At 34.7% G+C, this 16,952-nt stretch overlaps 1 protein-coding gene across 4 annotated transcripts in view; it reads right to left on the bottom strand.

Moving 5' to 3' along the window:
* Window positions 1–16,952, bottom strand: part of LOC149485663 (uncharacterized) — a 361,945-nt gene that overhangs the window by 327,693 nt on the left and 17,300 nt on the right. For 3 of the 4 annotated variants that reach the window (XM_089698914.1, XM_089698916.1, XM_089698917.1), the window contains exon 1: window positions 10,081–10,404. The exons of the other annotated variant lie outside the window; for it this stretch is intronic. In XM_089698914.1, coding sequence (XP_089555040.1) covers window positions 10,081–10,118 — 38 coding nt within the window. In that variant the 5' untranslated portion in view covers window positions 10,119–10,404. Of the gene's footprint in view, window positions 1–10,080; window positions 10,405–16,952 lie in introns of those variants that run through there. 4 annotated transcript variants of the gene reach the window in all.

Genomic DNA, 16,952 nt, shown 5'->3' with positions numbered 1-16,952 from the left:
AATCAAATAAAGATTAGCCTAAGCGATACTATACCTACTAATAATAAAGCTAAAGTGTTATTTTCTTTATTTGAGAGCGATTAAAGAACTCAAGAACTACTGGACAGACTTCAAAGTTTATTTAACCGTTTAATATGTACGTGATGCTCTTCACATACCAACTAGGTAGTACATTATATGGAAACAAATATATTCATGAAAAGCACCCTCAAATCGATTTACTAGATTACTAGATAGGTACGAAGTTCGAGCATTTAAATAATAAATAGTCACCCCTCTTCCTTTTGTAAAATAGTTATAGACAGCGGCAGGTGTCTCTAGTAGTGAAGTAGGTACATCATATTATGCAGAAGAAAAACGAATGTGTGGGAGTTTTTGCCAAAAAATTGGCATGCATAGAAGTACGCTCTGTCAACTACTAAATACTAAATGATAGAGCGATATTTATGTCATACTTCTGGGTTTACAGACAAAGTCGCAACCAACAGTTAGTATAAAAAAAACACACTCTCAGCAAATAAACTAACTACATAGAAATCACGTTCTCGCCACGATATGCTTACGTTGTTTAATTATAATAACGACACGCTTGTGAAATTTTATATCATTTGCATTATAATCAGAATAAATACTCAGTATGTGGGTCAGCGGTAAACAATTGCGTAGGTACTGTATCAAATAGGCTTGATTGTGCGTATATTTTTTGTGAATTTTAGTATTCTATAGCAAAGGATTTCAGCGTCGTGAGTGACGACGACGAAAATTCTTTTGAACTATTTTAAATTAAAACAATACCTATACAAATATGAATTACATTTCTTTAATATTTTATATTTCTGGAGCGAAGGATAAGTTAATGGAATAAAGATGCCTTCCTCCACCTGTTTAACTATATTTTAAACATACCACTATATTTTAAACGTACCACTTCCCCATAGAATAGCATACGAATGTTAGGTACTGTATTTCGTACAGTGAGTGGAAGAACTTCCTTTATTCGTATCACAATAATTTGAATTTGAATTTGATCCTTTCCTTATCCCTTAAAAGCGGACAACGCAAAGGGTCTACCTACCTCTTCAAATGTTTATGGGCGGTGATGATCGCTTACTATCAAACGAAGCACCAATCTGGTAACCCGCTCGAACAGAAAAATAATACAATTTAAAATTCAGTGAGTTTGGTAAAAAAAAATAAAAGCAAAAAAACGTTTTTATCGTGCATACAGGTAGTTAACTATATCTCTATTTCGAAGTGACGTTTGCAAAATACCTTGCGCACAAAAGAGCCAGAATGCAGGCCGCAAAGCCTTTACAAAAACTAAGCGACGTAGGGTTGCCACTTCAGCTTTATAAAAAAGAAAAAAGTACATATACCTTTTATCGTGCACGTTTGTTGAGAGTTCAGATTTTAGGAATGTCTGTTTAAAGTTGTATCATATTATTATACTTACGTATGGTTTACACTTTATATAATTATTATACCTGATAATTTAACTGATATTTTTGTACAAAAAGGTTGAAATTAAAGTTTTCACCACAAATAACACCGAACGTAACATAATTTACGTACGATACTATCCTAGTTATATTAGGTATATTAAGATTATAAGTAACTAATCAAAAAATAATATTATATTTATAAGTAACTAATCCGAAGTAATACTTTAAAATACATACAGCTTTGATTGCAATTTAAAATAATAGAATACAGAAAAACCATTACATACCGAAGTAATACAATTCAAAATAAATATATACCGATACGAATAGCAATAGACACCGTCGACAGCCCTATCACCACCACCGCTCGTTAGAAACAAAGAATTTTTCCCAACCTTACTTCAAAGCTACGTATTTACATACCGCTGTAATAAAATGCACTTAATTTGATCCCAACACAGTTTAACGTTTTTAAGCTAATTGCACAGCATTTTTAGGGTTCCGTACCCAAAGCCTCCGCTGTATGTCTGTCTGTCAATGTACAGACTGCATCTAAAGCCTTATATCCACTTGAGCATGCTCAGGCGAATGAGCGGCTCATTTGGCCGAGCCGCTCTAGTGGAGACGCCTGAGCATGCTCGGGCCGCGCGTGCTCAGGCGTCTCCACTTGAGCGGCTCGGCCAAATGAGCCGCTCATTCGCCTGAGCATGCTCAAGTGGATATAAGGCTTTATAAATCGTGATAGCTAGAAAACTGAAATTTTCAAAAAATGATGTATTTCCGTAGCCGCTATAACAACAAATACCTACTAAAAATTAAAAAAAGAAACATTAAGGAGGGTCTACATACAATAAAGTTTTACAGATGATAGTACGGAACCCCTCGTGCGCCCGTCCGACTCGCACTTGGCAGGTTTTATTAAAATATATGGATTAGGTACTATTTGAAGCCATTAATATGAAATTTATAATGTCAATAACCATTCATTGATAGTGATTTCAATGTATGAGGATGTTATCGTGCATTTAATTAATTTATTTCTGGTTTTAACAGGTTTTAAATATAATAAACAAGTTTAATATTTATATACGCAGTGTTCGTTGCTAGATTTAGTAATATGTGGTTGCCAATTTGCCAAAACTGGGATGTTGTTTAAGGACGCGTTTACGAATCTGACAAAAATACGCAGTTTTTCGGTGCATTTTGCGGCGAAATAGTACAAAACCAAATTTAACTAATAATTACCATAAATAGATTACTCCTTAATCTTTAAATGGTACTATATTTTAAGTCGAAAATTTTGGTTTATAATATTGAAAAAAATAATTTCCGTTGCCTCTTCACCCAAAATTGACAATATCGTGCTGAATAAACGAACATTTTTCTTGTATTTAATAAAACAAATTGATTTATTTAAAAATATTTTAAGTAAGTAGACATGTCTAACTCAAAAAGGTACTAGATAAAACTATCAAAATGTTACAAATAGGCTGAGAAAAAAATTAAAATCAAATCTTATTTTTTCACATATTTAGCTGTAACGCGTGATACTTATTGCATTGAAATAAGGGTTATTTTATTTGTCACTACCTTGAATTATTGCAACACAATTTGGAATGAAATATTTTAGTAATTTAGTCTGCGCTCAGCCGCCGTTGTGAGTAGACACTGTGACGCTTGTAAGCAGCTCCTCGTTTACGAAAAGATCACTGTACGAATACAAAATATTTCACCTAATAAACTTGATCCTTCACGCATTTATTTTATTTATAGATTTTATACTTATGGGATTATAAATTTCATATTTAGTTTCTGACTTGATGGAGTGACCTGAACGTGTACTTCGAAGACTGCTACTGGAACTAATAAACGATTAGAGCTAGGTATGCCGAGTTTGGGCTCGTTTTGTTAGTTATGATGAGAGTTGAGACCTTACCTCCGGACTTGATGGAGTGACCTGAAGGTGTACTTCGAAGACGGCTACTGGAACTAATAGACGAGTAGAGCTAGGTATGCCGAGTTTGGGCTCGTTTTGTTAGTTATGTTGAGACCTTACCTCCGGACTTGATGGAGTGACCTGAAGGTGTACTTCGAAGACGGCTACTGGAACTAATAGACGAGTAGAGCTAGGTATGCCGAGTTTGGGCTCGTTTTGTTAGTTACGTTGAGACCTTACCTCCGGACTTGATGGAGTGACCTGAAGGTGTACTTCGAAGACGGCTACTGGAACTAATAGACGAGTAGAGCTAGGTATGCCGAGTTTGGGCTCGTTTTGTTAGTTACGTTGAGACCTTACCTCCGGACTTGATGGAGTGACCTGAAGGTGTACTTCGAAGACGGCTACTGGAACTAATAGACGAGTAGAGCTAAGTATGCCGAGTTTGGGCTCGTTTTGTTAGTTACGTTGAGACCTTACCTCCGGACTTGATGGAGTGACCTGAAGGTGTACTTCGAAGACGGCTACTGGAACTAATAGACGAGTAGAGCTAGGTATGCCGAGTTTGGGCTCGTTTTGTTAGTTACGTTGAGACCTTACCTCCGGACTTGATGGAGTGACCTGAAGGTGTACTTCGAAGACGGCTACTGGAACTAATAGACGAGTAGAGCTAAGTATGCCGAGTTTGGGCTCGTTTTGTTAGTTACGTTGAGACCTTACCTCCGGACTTGATGGAGTGACCTGAAGGTGTACTTCGAAGACGGCTACTGGAACTAAAAGACGAGTAGAGCTAGGTATGCCGAGTTTGGGCTCGTTTTGTTAGTTACGTTGAGACCTTACCTCCGGACTTGATGGAGTGACCTGAAGGTGTACTTCGAAGACGGCTACTGAAACTAATAGACGAGTAGAGCTAGGTATGCCGAGTTTAGGCTCATTTTGTTAGTTATGTTGAGACCTTACCTCCAGACTTGATGGAGTGACCTGCAGGTGTACTTCGAAGACGGCTACTGGAACTAATAGACGAGTAGAGCTAGGTATGCCGAGTTTGGGCTCGTTTTGTTAGTTACGTTGAGACCTTACCTCCGGACTTGATGGAGTGACCTGAAGGTGAACTTCGAAGACGGCTACTGGGACTAATAGACGAGTAGAGCTAGGTATGCCGAGTTTGGGCTCGTTTTGTTAGTTACGTTGAGACCTTACCTCCGGACTTGATGGAGTGACCTGAAGGTGTACTTCGAAGACGGCTACTGGGACTAATAGACGATTAGAGCTACGTGAAGGTAGTCGTGATGATACACCCGAAGGGCAACCGGAAAGATATGACGATCAATTTTTGAAGGAGAACATGAAGACACATTTAATTCGATTTTATAAGAACAGCCTCCTTCCAGAATTGACCAATCCAAGATTCAAAAGAAATATGGAACTACAGGAACATTCATCAAATTGCCATAGTAATATAATGAAAACTAAGAATTAATTAAAAAGAATTGTTTTTCTTGAGTTTTATCCATTTTTTTATCTTTTACCCTACATAACCCTACCCTATCTATCCTACCCTACACTACTCTACTCTACACTACTTTACCCTATTCTACCATACTATACACTACTCTACCTTACCAAACTTCACATAAACCATGTACTTAATAGTCTGAAAAAAGCCTAAACATTTTGTTTGGATAGGTGAGCCTGTTCTTGAGTTATAAAATTACAACGCAAAGTGGCATCACTACATAGTATAAAACAAAGTCGCTTTCCCTGTCCCTATGTCCCTACGTCCCTTTGTACGCTTAAATCTTTGAAACTACGCAACGGATTTTGATGCGGTTTTTTTTAATAGATAGAGTGATTCAAGAGGAAGGTTTATATGTATAATAAGATCCATTTAGTAGTGGAGAAGTACTGTTATTTTTGAGGTTTCTAATGTGATGTCGTAAAAAATTACATTTATTCCGCTTACATTGCAAACGCAGGCTGAACCCTACGAGTTTTATCAAAATAATGTACTAAGTATTATACACATTGAAAAGGTCTACAGAAAAGTCCGCGATGGTATATGTCTATCTCTTATGGATAACCCACAATAACTTTTTTTTGTCATTTACTTTTTACGACAAATAATGGCTAATTTTCGAAGCGATTTTAACCAATACAGCATTAATCCTTAAGCAATTAAATACCATGGATACATTGTTCATTTAATATAGATCTATATGGCCCTTTACACCGCATGATTTAAGTGAATATTTTCGAAGATATTACAGATTTAAAAATTGCGGGACGTAGCGTTTGCGGCCACCCGGCTATGTATTTTATACCCGTGCGAATTGCGATGCCGGAGCGGGCCGCTATATTTTTATACCTATACAACGTTCACAATTTTTCTGTAGTGTATTTAGTATCAGCATTGCACCCGTGCGAAGCCGGGGCGGGTCGCTAGTATATTATTATAAAGAGGAAAGGTTTGTATGTATGTATGGTTTTCACGCATAAACTACTGGATCGATTTTGATGAAATTTGGCACAGATAATCTTTAGACCCTGAGAAAGAACATAGGCTATGTTTTATATTTATTTCGAAATATGTACCACGGGCGAAGCCGGGGCGGACCGCTAGTTGATTATAAATAGATAGATACATTATATTATCACTATCATCACTACATAGTACATATAAAACAAAGTCGCTTTCTCTGTCCCTATGTCCCTTTGTACGCTTAAATATTTGAAACTACGCAACGGATTTTGATGTGGTTTTTTTTTTAATAGATAGAGTGATTCAAGAGGAAGGTTTATATGTATAATAACATCCATTAAATAGTGGAAAAGTACTGTTATTTTTGAGGTTTCTAATGTGATGTCGTAAATAATAACATTTATTCCGCTTACATTGCAAACGCAGGCTGAACCCTACGAGTTCTATCAAAATAATGTACTAAGTATTGTACACATTGAAAAAGTCTACGGAAAAGTCCGTGATGGTATATGTCTATCTCTTATGGATAACCCACAATTACTTTTTTTTGTCATTTACTTTTTACGACAATTAATGGCTAATTTTCGAAGCGATTTTAACCAATACAGCATTAATTCTTAACCAATTAAATACCTTAAATACATTGTTCATTTAATATAGATCTATATGGCCCTTTACACCGTATGATTTAAGTGAATATTTTCGAAGATATTACAGATTTAAAAATTGCGGGACGTAGCGTTTGCGGCAGTACCGGCCGGCCACCGCGGCCGTGCCATTGCACCCATGCGAAGCATGGGCGGGTCGCTAGTTAGATATAAATAAAGATACATATTATATACGTATGATATAAGATTTTTGATAGATTTTATTAAAGTGAAACTTTTATTACATCGTCTCAAACTTTTTGGTCTGTGTAGCGCATGTCGCGTGTATCGCGGCTGCCGAGTAGTTATACCTACTCAGCACGCGACATGCGCTACACAAAGCAGTGTTCGGAACCGTTCGAACAGTTTCACTTTTACCGTGGTTTCATAAAACCACACAACATTTTATTTATAGTAATGTTTCAGTATATTGGAACTTAAAAAGTATTTGCAAGTACCTATCAGTAGTATATGTATGTGCCAAATAAAAGTATTTTCTTTCTAGTTTTCGAAAACCCACTTGCATTTGATACCACAACAAAATTATATACTAAAAAAACGAGCCCAAACTCGGCACACCTAGCTCAGCTCGTATATTAGTTCCAGTAGCAGTCTTCGAAGTATACCTTCAGGTCACTCCATCAAGTCCGGAGGTAAGGTCTCGACATAACTAACAAAACGAGCCCAAACTCGGCACACCTAGCTCTACTCGTCTGTTAGTTCCAGTTGCCGTCTTCGAAGTACACCTGCAGGTCACTTTATCAATTGCGGAGGTAAGGTCTCAATATAACTAACAAAATGAGCCCAAACTCGGCACACCTAGCTCAAATCGTCTAGTAGTTCCAGTAGCCGTCTTCGAAGTACACCTGCAGGTCACTCCATCAAGTCTGGAGGTAAGGTCTCAACATAACTAACAAAATGAGCCTAAACTCGGCATACCTAGCTCTACACGTCTATTAGTTCCAGTAGCCGTCTTCGAAGTACACCTTCAGGTCACTCCATCAAGTCCGGAGGTAAGGTCTCAACGTAACTAACAAAACGAGCCCAAACTCGGCATACCTAGCTCTACTCGTCTATTAGTTCCAGTAGCCGTCTTCGAAGTACACCTTCAGGTCACTCCATCAAGTCCGGAGGTAAGGTCTCAACGTAACTAACAAAACGAGCCCAAACTCGGCATACCTAGCTCTACTCGTCTATTAGTTCCAGTAGCCGTCTTCGAAGTACACCTTCAGGTCACTCCATCAAGTCCGGAGGTAAGGTCTCAACATAACTAACAAAATGAGCCCAAACTTGGTACACGTAGCTCTAATCATCTATTAGTTCCAGTAGCCGTCTTCGAAGTACACTTTGGCAAGTACTTGTTTACCAATCAATCACTGTCCAATGAAATTAGGTAAATGGTATCTACTTTTGTGACCATTCAACGTTACAAACAAATCAAAGTAAATTAAAAAAAAAAAAAACATGGCAATAAAAATAAGTTCAATTATCAAGTCGTGTCAGTTTAGTCATAATTTCGTCGTTTCTCGCATTTGGCTGTGTGTGTGAGCCGTGCACGTGTAGTAGTAAGACTCAAAACGTAAAATTGATGCGCGTCAATTTGTATATGCGTCCTTAACTTCCGCTTCCTTAATATTATAAATGCGAAAGTTTGTGAGGATGGATGTGATTATGTTTGTTACTCTTTCACGCAAATACTACTGAACCGATTACAATGAAATTTAGCACACATATAGGATAGGTTTTATCCCGGACTTGGACACATAGGATAGGTTTTATCCCGGAAATCCCACGGGAACGGGAACGATGCGGGTTTTTCTTTGGAAACGCGGGCGAAGCCGCGGGCGGTGCTACTGAACATATAAAGATACCGAATGTGTGGTTAAGAAATTGCAAGTGAAACATATAGATATGTATATAGTACGATACGGTTACGGTTTATGTAACAAGGTATACCACCTAATATTATAGTTTATTTAAATATTTAAAATAGTTTTTGTTGTGTAGTGCTGCTGCCCCCAAGGTAGCCCAAATAATAACGCCTTTACTTTAATCCTTTTTTACAATATGTGTTGTTTAAGCTAGCCGTTATGCACTATAATTCTAATAAAATGTAGAAAGCGTCGGGGAAACAATGTGGACGCACACATATACAAAAAGTTCGATCAGCGAATTGCATATGTGTGTCCCTACAGTTTTTATGCAAAATCCCACAGGACAGATTCGTGGTGTGAATGTGTTTTAGAACAATAAAAGAAGATATGAGAAGAAATATATCCTTTTCTCAGATTGGAAAAGAGGTTTTAATTCGGAATATACATATAAATGGATTCTAATTTATTGAAAAAGGAATACTAAAAGAAAATATGTATTGTTTTCCTAATCATGTTTCATTTTCCAACTATTAAGCAAAACACAGCAAAAGGTATGCTATTATTCGATACTTTTTATTATTTAGGGTTTAGAATTAAACCCTTTATTCTGGTGACCTAATTCCTAAAATTACGAATAAAATAAAATTTATAATATTCATAAAAGTAAGTAGTGACCAACTAACGCCGGGCTTATCACTTGGTAGCGATCTCTATCCGACAACCCTAATTAAAATGAAACGATAAAGTAGTTATGCTACTAATTTTACTTGGAATTAGCTATTTAGATTGAAGACAAACTGGCATCTAACTACAAATTTAAATTTAAACTTAAATCGTTAAGTTTTATAGACGAATTGAGGATGGTAGAGTCAAATAAGTATTTCAATTATTCTTGTAATGTTTGTATATTTTTTAGTCCTCCTTGAAACTATCTAATGCAGTTAATACCTATTAATTATCATAGAATTATAATATATTTTTAATAGAGCCAATTATTCAAATATATTTATTTTATAACTAACATTACACATCTTATCAAACACTCAATAACAATTAACGAAGAAAAATATGTAAAAATATTATATTTGTACTGGGTTAAACTTTATAAACCCTGGTTAACCAGCTGTTTGTCTTATTCTTCATGTAAGAGTTCGTTCGCAGTCGATACCATTTGCTCTACAAAGTACACAAACTCTATCACTCAAAGTTTAAACTAAGTTTGACATTTTCAAATATGTATTATGTTTTTTTTTCCATGAATATGTAGAGCCAATGTGTGGTGATAGTTATTTATGCTTTTATAGAGCAATATTTATAATTTTCGAACTTTTATTTTTTTTCTTGATAAATAAAATGTAGAGCCAATGTGTGTTGTGATCTATGCTTTTTCGGAATAATAAGACTAAGCTTTTATAATAATCCTAAAAGTTTTTATCGATCTAGAAATCACATTTGTAAATGTTTATCTTATTGACACCTATTTCTAACATTTCAATAAAGAACGTGAGAGAAAGGAACGGACGAAGTAAATCAAGATTCCCACGCTTTTCGTGCATTATACGTTTATTTTATTGAACTAAAAGCGTGTCATAATAATGGCAACACCTACACTGTTATTAAACATTCACAAACGAAACCGCTAATAAAAGTGAAACTAATTATCGATTCCACAACTCGATAATCGATACAATGTAGGACATACCTTTTAGGCTTCCACCGTCTAATGAATACTCCAAACATGATTGAATCCAATTTCAATTCACATCACTACCACTACGAACACTACCGTCCACGATAAACAGAAATAGAACGTTTTCAAAAAGGGGGAAACGGCTCTATTCATAACAAGCACATCACTGTTTACAAACACAGATATATTATAAAAATAGAACAGCGAGAGTTGTTACGCAATTATCGATGATTCGATGGAATTATTGTTGACAAACAAATTGTATATTTCGACAGCGCGCGTTATATACGTGCACCCGGTGCGGAGGATGCAACTAGACTGATCGGCTCACGGGTTGCAGTATGCAGCTGTGGGCTGGTTCCCGGTTTGTATTAATAAATTTTAGATGTCAACCGACGCTTGAAACTGAATGGGACTCCGTTTTGATTTGCTATGGAGGATTTGTTTTGCCACGCAAACATATTTAGTGTTACACACAATTTATGGAATATTGGTGTAGAGCGCGGACTCTACAATTACGATATTCTTTAAAAAATTGACTCTATCTTTCATAATTGTACTTACTCTACATTTTAAAATATTAAAAGTCATATATAAGTGCTCTACAAAAATTGCGTGGGACTTAAATGGCCATTTTGTAACTATATGCTTATGTATTCTTGTTAGGTAGTATTGCTTAAAATTAGTACATTCAATGTTACTTAAAATAAGAACAAGTTTTATAATTACTCAATTTATTACGCCAATTACTAGTTCTTCCTCATTATTTGTAAAGTTAAAGTTTCTTTGTTAATAATCTTCTTATATATAAAATTCTCGTGTCACAATGTTAGTCTGCATACTCCTCCGAAACGGGTGGACCGATTCTCATGAAATTTTCTGTGCATATCGGGTAAGTCTGAGAATTGGCCAACATCTATTTTTCATATGTACCACGGGCGAAGCCGGGGCGGACCGCTAGTAATATTATAATATCCATGTTTTATACAATGAAATAATATAAACAAAATTAACATAGAGTTCTTATTTGTACGTAGCAATTGTAGAGTAATTTGTAGCTGCAGTTTTAATTATTAGTAAATTCTAACCATTCACTGAATATTTTCTTACATAACTTAAATACATTATTAAACATAATACATAAATAAATATGGTAAACTTTTTACATGCCATAAATACTAACAACAAATACTTCCTTACAGGACATTGAATCAAACATGTATATTTCACAAAGTGTATTAAGAATTTTTCCGCCATCATGCTAATGTTGGAAAAATCAATACAACGATAAGCTAGATGACCTAATTTCTCAAGTCTAGTGTCGATTCTTGAGACCTAGCCTTTGTGCTGTATAATACAACGTCCGTGAAACCCAATAGCTCTTGGAATTTTCTAGATATTGTAGAATTACAATAGTGTTTGTTCTTTGCTGATTTAAGAAAGATTTTTCTTAGGTTTATAAGTGGCTTATGGGGTTTACATAGGAGGAACTTATCTATATTATTTTCTTGGGTAAAACAGGATTCCAATACTTCTAGATAATGGTAATCTATGCATTTAATATTATAAAGCTGGAGAGTTTGTTTGTTTGTTTGTTTGAACGCGCTAATCTCGAGAACTACTGGTCCGATTTGAAAAATTCTTTCGGTGTTAAGCTCATTTATCGAGGAAGGCTATAGGCGACATATCATCACGTTAAGACCAACAGGGGCGGAGCCACGTGGGTGAAACCGCGGGGCGCAGCTAGTATAATATAAGCTTCGAAAATTCTTCACCGGAATTGGAAATTCTTTTATTAGCATAAAGCTTTAAGTATTTTTCCTAATTGTGGGTTTATATTTTATTTCTGTTGTTAATACGAGCTGTATGTTACGCATTTACGACTAAATAGCAGCTCCTCTTTTTTATCGATAACTGAAATCACAGATTTAATTATTATAAAAGTGAAATCAATATTGTTTTTAATTATTACTTATTAGGTATCTTAATAATTAACCCTCAACTACCTGACCGGAGTCTCTCAGACTCCAGCAGTCTTATTTTTGTCTATATCTTTACAAGCAAATGTATTTGAACGGTGTGTGTCCGTGTACCTTCGCCCCTCTGCCTGCAGTACCGCGCCTGAACTCGTCGAGGTCATACGCGCGCGCGCTGTGTTTTGGTGAGTAAAAAACTATGTCGTGGAGTCTGAGAGACTCCAGGTAGGTAGTTACGTGACTTTTTCATGAAACTTTTTTTTTCTGTTTTAGTTTAAAATGACCTCGAATGATAAAAATATTGATCGTTGGTTGGAGGAGGACCTTTCCTCGAACGAAGAAGAATGTTTTGATGAACTGTGCAGTGGACACGAGGAAGATACTGAAGAAAATTGTGTTCTTCCCTGTGATTCTGCATCGGATACAGAGATGCAGATGCAGGATGTAGTTATGAAGCACCTGAAAAGTTGGCAATACGCAAGTACTGCTTCACATGTGACCCGAAAAAAAAACTTAAGACGCAGTACTTGTGTTTCATATATAAGAAGCCTACATGCCTGCAGTGCTCCTACACGGCGTGCTCAATATACCGGGAAAAATTGTAAAGTTTGAGCCTTGCAATTTTATAAAAAAAATTCTTTTTTGCCAAAAATTTGTGTCACATTATGTTGATTAATTACTAAACTTTAAACAATTTATGAAGAGAGTTCCTAATTTTTGTTAGTTTTTTTAAAGATCTCATTTATCAAAAGTGTAAAATTTTTGAAAAAATTTTGCTTACTTTAAAAAAAAGTGTAGTTTTTAAGTATAAGCCTTTTTAAGTACAAGGTTATATGTATTTTTTTTACTTTTAAGAAATAAAGAAGTGTTCAAGCTATAACATGTTTCTTTTAATTTATTTTCATTTATAATTGTTTTTGTTTATTAAGAGTTCAAAGTATGGGAGTCTGAGAGACTCCAAGTAGGTAGTTACGTATAAGAAATTAGGGTCAGGTAGTAGAGGGTTAAATACAACGGATTTGCAGTGAACCTTCTTTATGAAGTGTATTTTAATGTGTTTCAATGTAATTGCATTTTATATCCATTGCCAGGCATTCACTTTATATTATTTGAACGTTTATATTATTTTACTAGCAATGCCCTGCGGTTTCACCCGCATAGATAGCGATATCGTGACAGTGAAAAGTCTACTATAGGTTTAATTTTTAATCACATGAAAATCACCTTCACCCCGTCCCGCACTACGCCTGCTCATTATACATACCTACTATTTTCTGTAGATTGACACTTTTAAAAATTCGTTATATGTTTTGAATGGAATATCCAATTTTTTTTTATTTAAAAAGTATTTTGCTGGTATTGAAACAGTCTATAATAGAACATCATTAATTAATGGGATAAAGATTAATATATGTGTATGGATAACATGGTTTGATTACTGTCGGCACTTCTATTTACTTTGAAAACGTAAAAAAGTTGTTGTAGTAACATAACTACTGAAGATGGACATATGGTATCGCGGACTTTCTTTTAGATATTGATCCATTCTATAATACCGCAGAACATTTTTTTGTTCTATCTTCAATAGATTCCGCAGCGCACGCGATGACAGCATTTTTATTAAGGAATTTTTTACACCTTGGGTTACATTATTGCATTTTTGGTAAGGATCTCTAATTTTTTTGAAAATGCAATATCGCCTATGTTGCTCAGTGAAGATGCAGCTTTCTAATGGTGAAAGAATTTTTGAAATCGGTCCAGTAGTTTATGCGTGAAAACCATACATACATACATACATACATACTTACATAATTACAAACTTTTCCTCTTTATAATATTAGTATAGATATTATTTGAGCGTTTTACAAATATTTTTAGTACCTATATACTTTGTAAATAACTTGTATATATGCATACTAATTAATTGAAGGTTAATGTTTCAGTTCATGTGTATGTTTTGTCCCTTGAAAGAAGATTTTTTGTAGCATTGTAGGTACACTAATTCTTGTTTTACAGAGTACACTCTTGTCTTGTTTACCAAATATTTAACACCGGGATATTGAGTGATGTGAATTTGTGTAATGTATTATAATGTAATACACTGCAATGCTCTTAAATTTGTATTTACAGCGTTTGAAACTCACATATTTAAGAAAGACAGAAAGTATATTAAATATTCAACCACACAATCTGATGGTATTATATTCTAAGTTTATTAAAAGTTAAACCTGTGGTTAAACATTGTATAAACTGCAGCCATACATTTGAGAAATAACATACAATTATTAACATACCTTTTTACACAAGTAAACATAAATATTTAATAACATAAAATCATGTACAAAACCCTTGTTTGTTTAGCGGTTTTTACATTTTTTGAGGTAACGGAAGTGTTTACCACTGCCCATAAACAAAGGGAACAGTTAGGCTTTATTATTTTAACGAAATATACAGTTAATGTACATTTTACCCGACTGTACCGGAAGGAGGTAGGGTTGCCTCCTTTATATGTATTCAGTTTTAATAAAAATATAAGAAGATTATGTACTGAGGTCCATCTATTTCTATTAAATTTTACAATTATCATCGTAATATTACATAATAGATGATAATTGTAAAATGTAAGCTAAATAGCTGGAGTTTTAATTTTTTTATCAATTCTCTACGGTACTATTTTTTCTACATTATAATGTTATTTTAGAAAAAAGACTGGCTACCCTAAAAGAAAGATTACGTTTTTATGTATGCAGTAATATTATGTAATCATTTCTTTTATGGTCTGCAAAAAGGTCCCTTTGTTAAGTATGGGTCTGATGCGGTTCACATCTGCTTCATTTTTAGCAACTAATATCTATCTTCTGTGACTACTATATCGATGTATTATGGGGGTCGAACCCGGGACCTCTTGGTTACAAGTTACAACGCTCACACTGTACCTTAGAAAAAAAAATAAAGCAAAAAAAGTTATTTTCGAAAGATAATAAATTTAGATCAAACTAAAAATATGAGATTAACATAGACAATATAACTATTTAGGGCATCTTAAGTGTGTGGAAATATTTACTTATGATTCCATCATAAGTTGTTGATTTCTATGCAGCAACGGGTTTTAACGATAAACAAAAGAAAGCTAATCTGCTTCTGTTTAAAGATAAGAGTCTGTGAAGGTAAGTTAAAATGTGTTACATTAAACCCCAGATACATATAGAAAAGGTTTTTACATTATTTGAATCATAATATTATACCTAATATTCAGAAAATGTATTAATTATTTTTAAGGAATAATGACCAAAAACGGATACACGAAACTTTAAGAACATCCCATATCATACCTATTACATAGTTAGCTCGTAAAAAGCTGTTAAATACGTCATAGGTATCGTTAATTTGAAACGTCATTTTTGAACAATACAGACACAAATAAACATTAAACTATTCAACACAGTAATATCTCCCAAATACATACAGCAACTCCAAGTGACATTAATATCGAAAACTTTACAAAGCAGAACAAAGGTGAAACCGCAGCTTACAAAGCTCCCAGAAGCTGCGCCCCAGTTTTTGAAACGACTTTGAGATTACGACTAAGATTTCTAGCTTTTTTGTAACATACCTAGGTAGCATTCACAAATGGTGTGAAATTTTTCACACCGTTGGTGGTAGTAAGCTAATCTATACTAATATTATAAAGCTGAAGAGTTTGTTTGTTTGAACGCCCTAATATCAGGAAGTACTGGTCCGATTTGAAAAAATATTTTGGTGTTAGATAGCCCATTATGGAGAAAGACTATAAGCTAAGACTATAGACCAACAGGAGCGGAGTACTGCGGTTAAAACCGCGGGGCACAGCTAGTCTTTAATGAGAAAGCAGCAAGGAATTCAAATGAATTAAGCGTACGGTAAGGGTAGGTACGTAAAAGTACAATACAATACAATACAAAATTCTTTATTTAACACACACATACAGAAGAAAAGACAAGAAAAGAAAAAAACATATAAGACAGATACAACATGTTAAATAGGCGGCCTTATCGCTTTCAAGCGATCTCTGCCAGGCAACCTTTGGATAGGATTCGTAAAAGTAACCTTTACGTAAATAATTACGTATGTAAATTTTGATTTATTTATAGAGTTGATATAATAATTATTGTTGCTTTATGATTAAATTACTAAATGTGGATAAGTGTTTGGATAAAGAATTGATAAATAGAATAAATTTTATTCATTTCCGCTTTATTTAGTCATATTATTACCATTTCCACACTTCCATATAAAAGCCAAACACATTGGCATTTATACAACACCTCAAATTGTATACAAAACTAGGATATTCATATAAAAAATTGGTCTATTCAAGCTTGACGGATTCCACCTGTCGTTAAGAAGCAGGCACGTGCGTGGGGTACACGCCCCTGAGAAACAAATGCTCTTGGGAATCCCACGGAAGATCCACCATTATCGAATAAAATGTTTATATTAGCCGCTCGCCCTGGCCTTTAAAGACATATAAATTAAAGACTATGTATAGAGCATTTATACAGCTTTCTGCTGGTGACATTATTTTCAAAATCGGTCTATTACAAACGATAAGACATAATATTTGTACCAAATTTCAGTTGTTTTTGCGTAACAATGTTACAATCGTATTAACATTTAAAATAGCAGTACTATAAGAAAGTATGCGGTTATGATACCATTGGAAAGTAGGATATAAAAAAATGTCACAGTATTTAATTCCAAAGGATTAATTATATTTTGGTTCAGTCTAGGGTAACTTTTCACTCATACTGTAAGCCGAAAATAAGCAAGTAATTGGTTTTACACATTAAGAACGAGTAAATGAAGTAGTGGGCTAAGACGGTGAGAGGTTTTCCTTTACGATACGGCAAAGCTGAGAGGCCTCTGAAA

This window comes from Colias philodice, chromosome 9 (assembly GCF_061535455.1).
Source record: "Colias philodice isolate Cphi_HAF_F1 chromosome 9, ilColPhil1 Martin Lab GWU primary, whole genome shotgun sequence".
Classification (NCBI taxonomy): domain Eukaryota; kingdom Metazoa; phylum Arthropoda; class Insecta; order Lepidoptera; family Pieridae; genus Colias; species Colias philodice.
The sequence above is the reverse complement of the archived record's forward strand: the minus strand, read 5'-3'. Positions and strand labels throughout refer to the sequence as shown.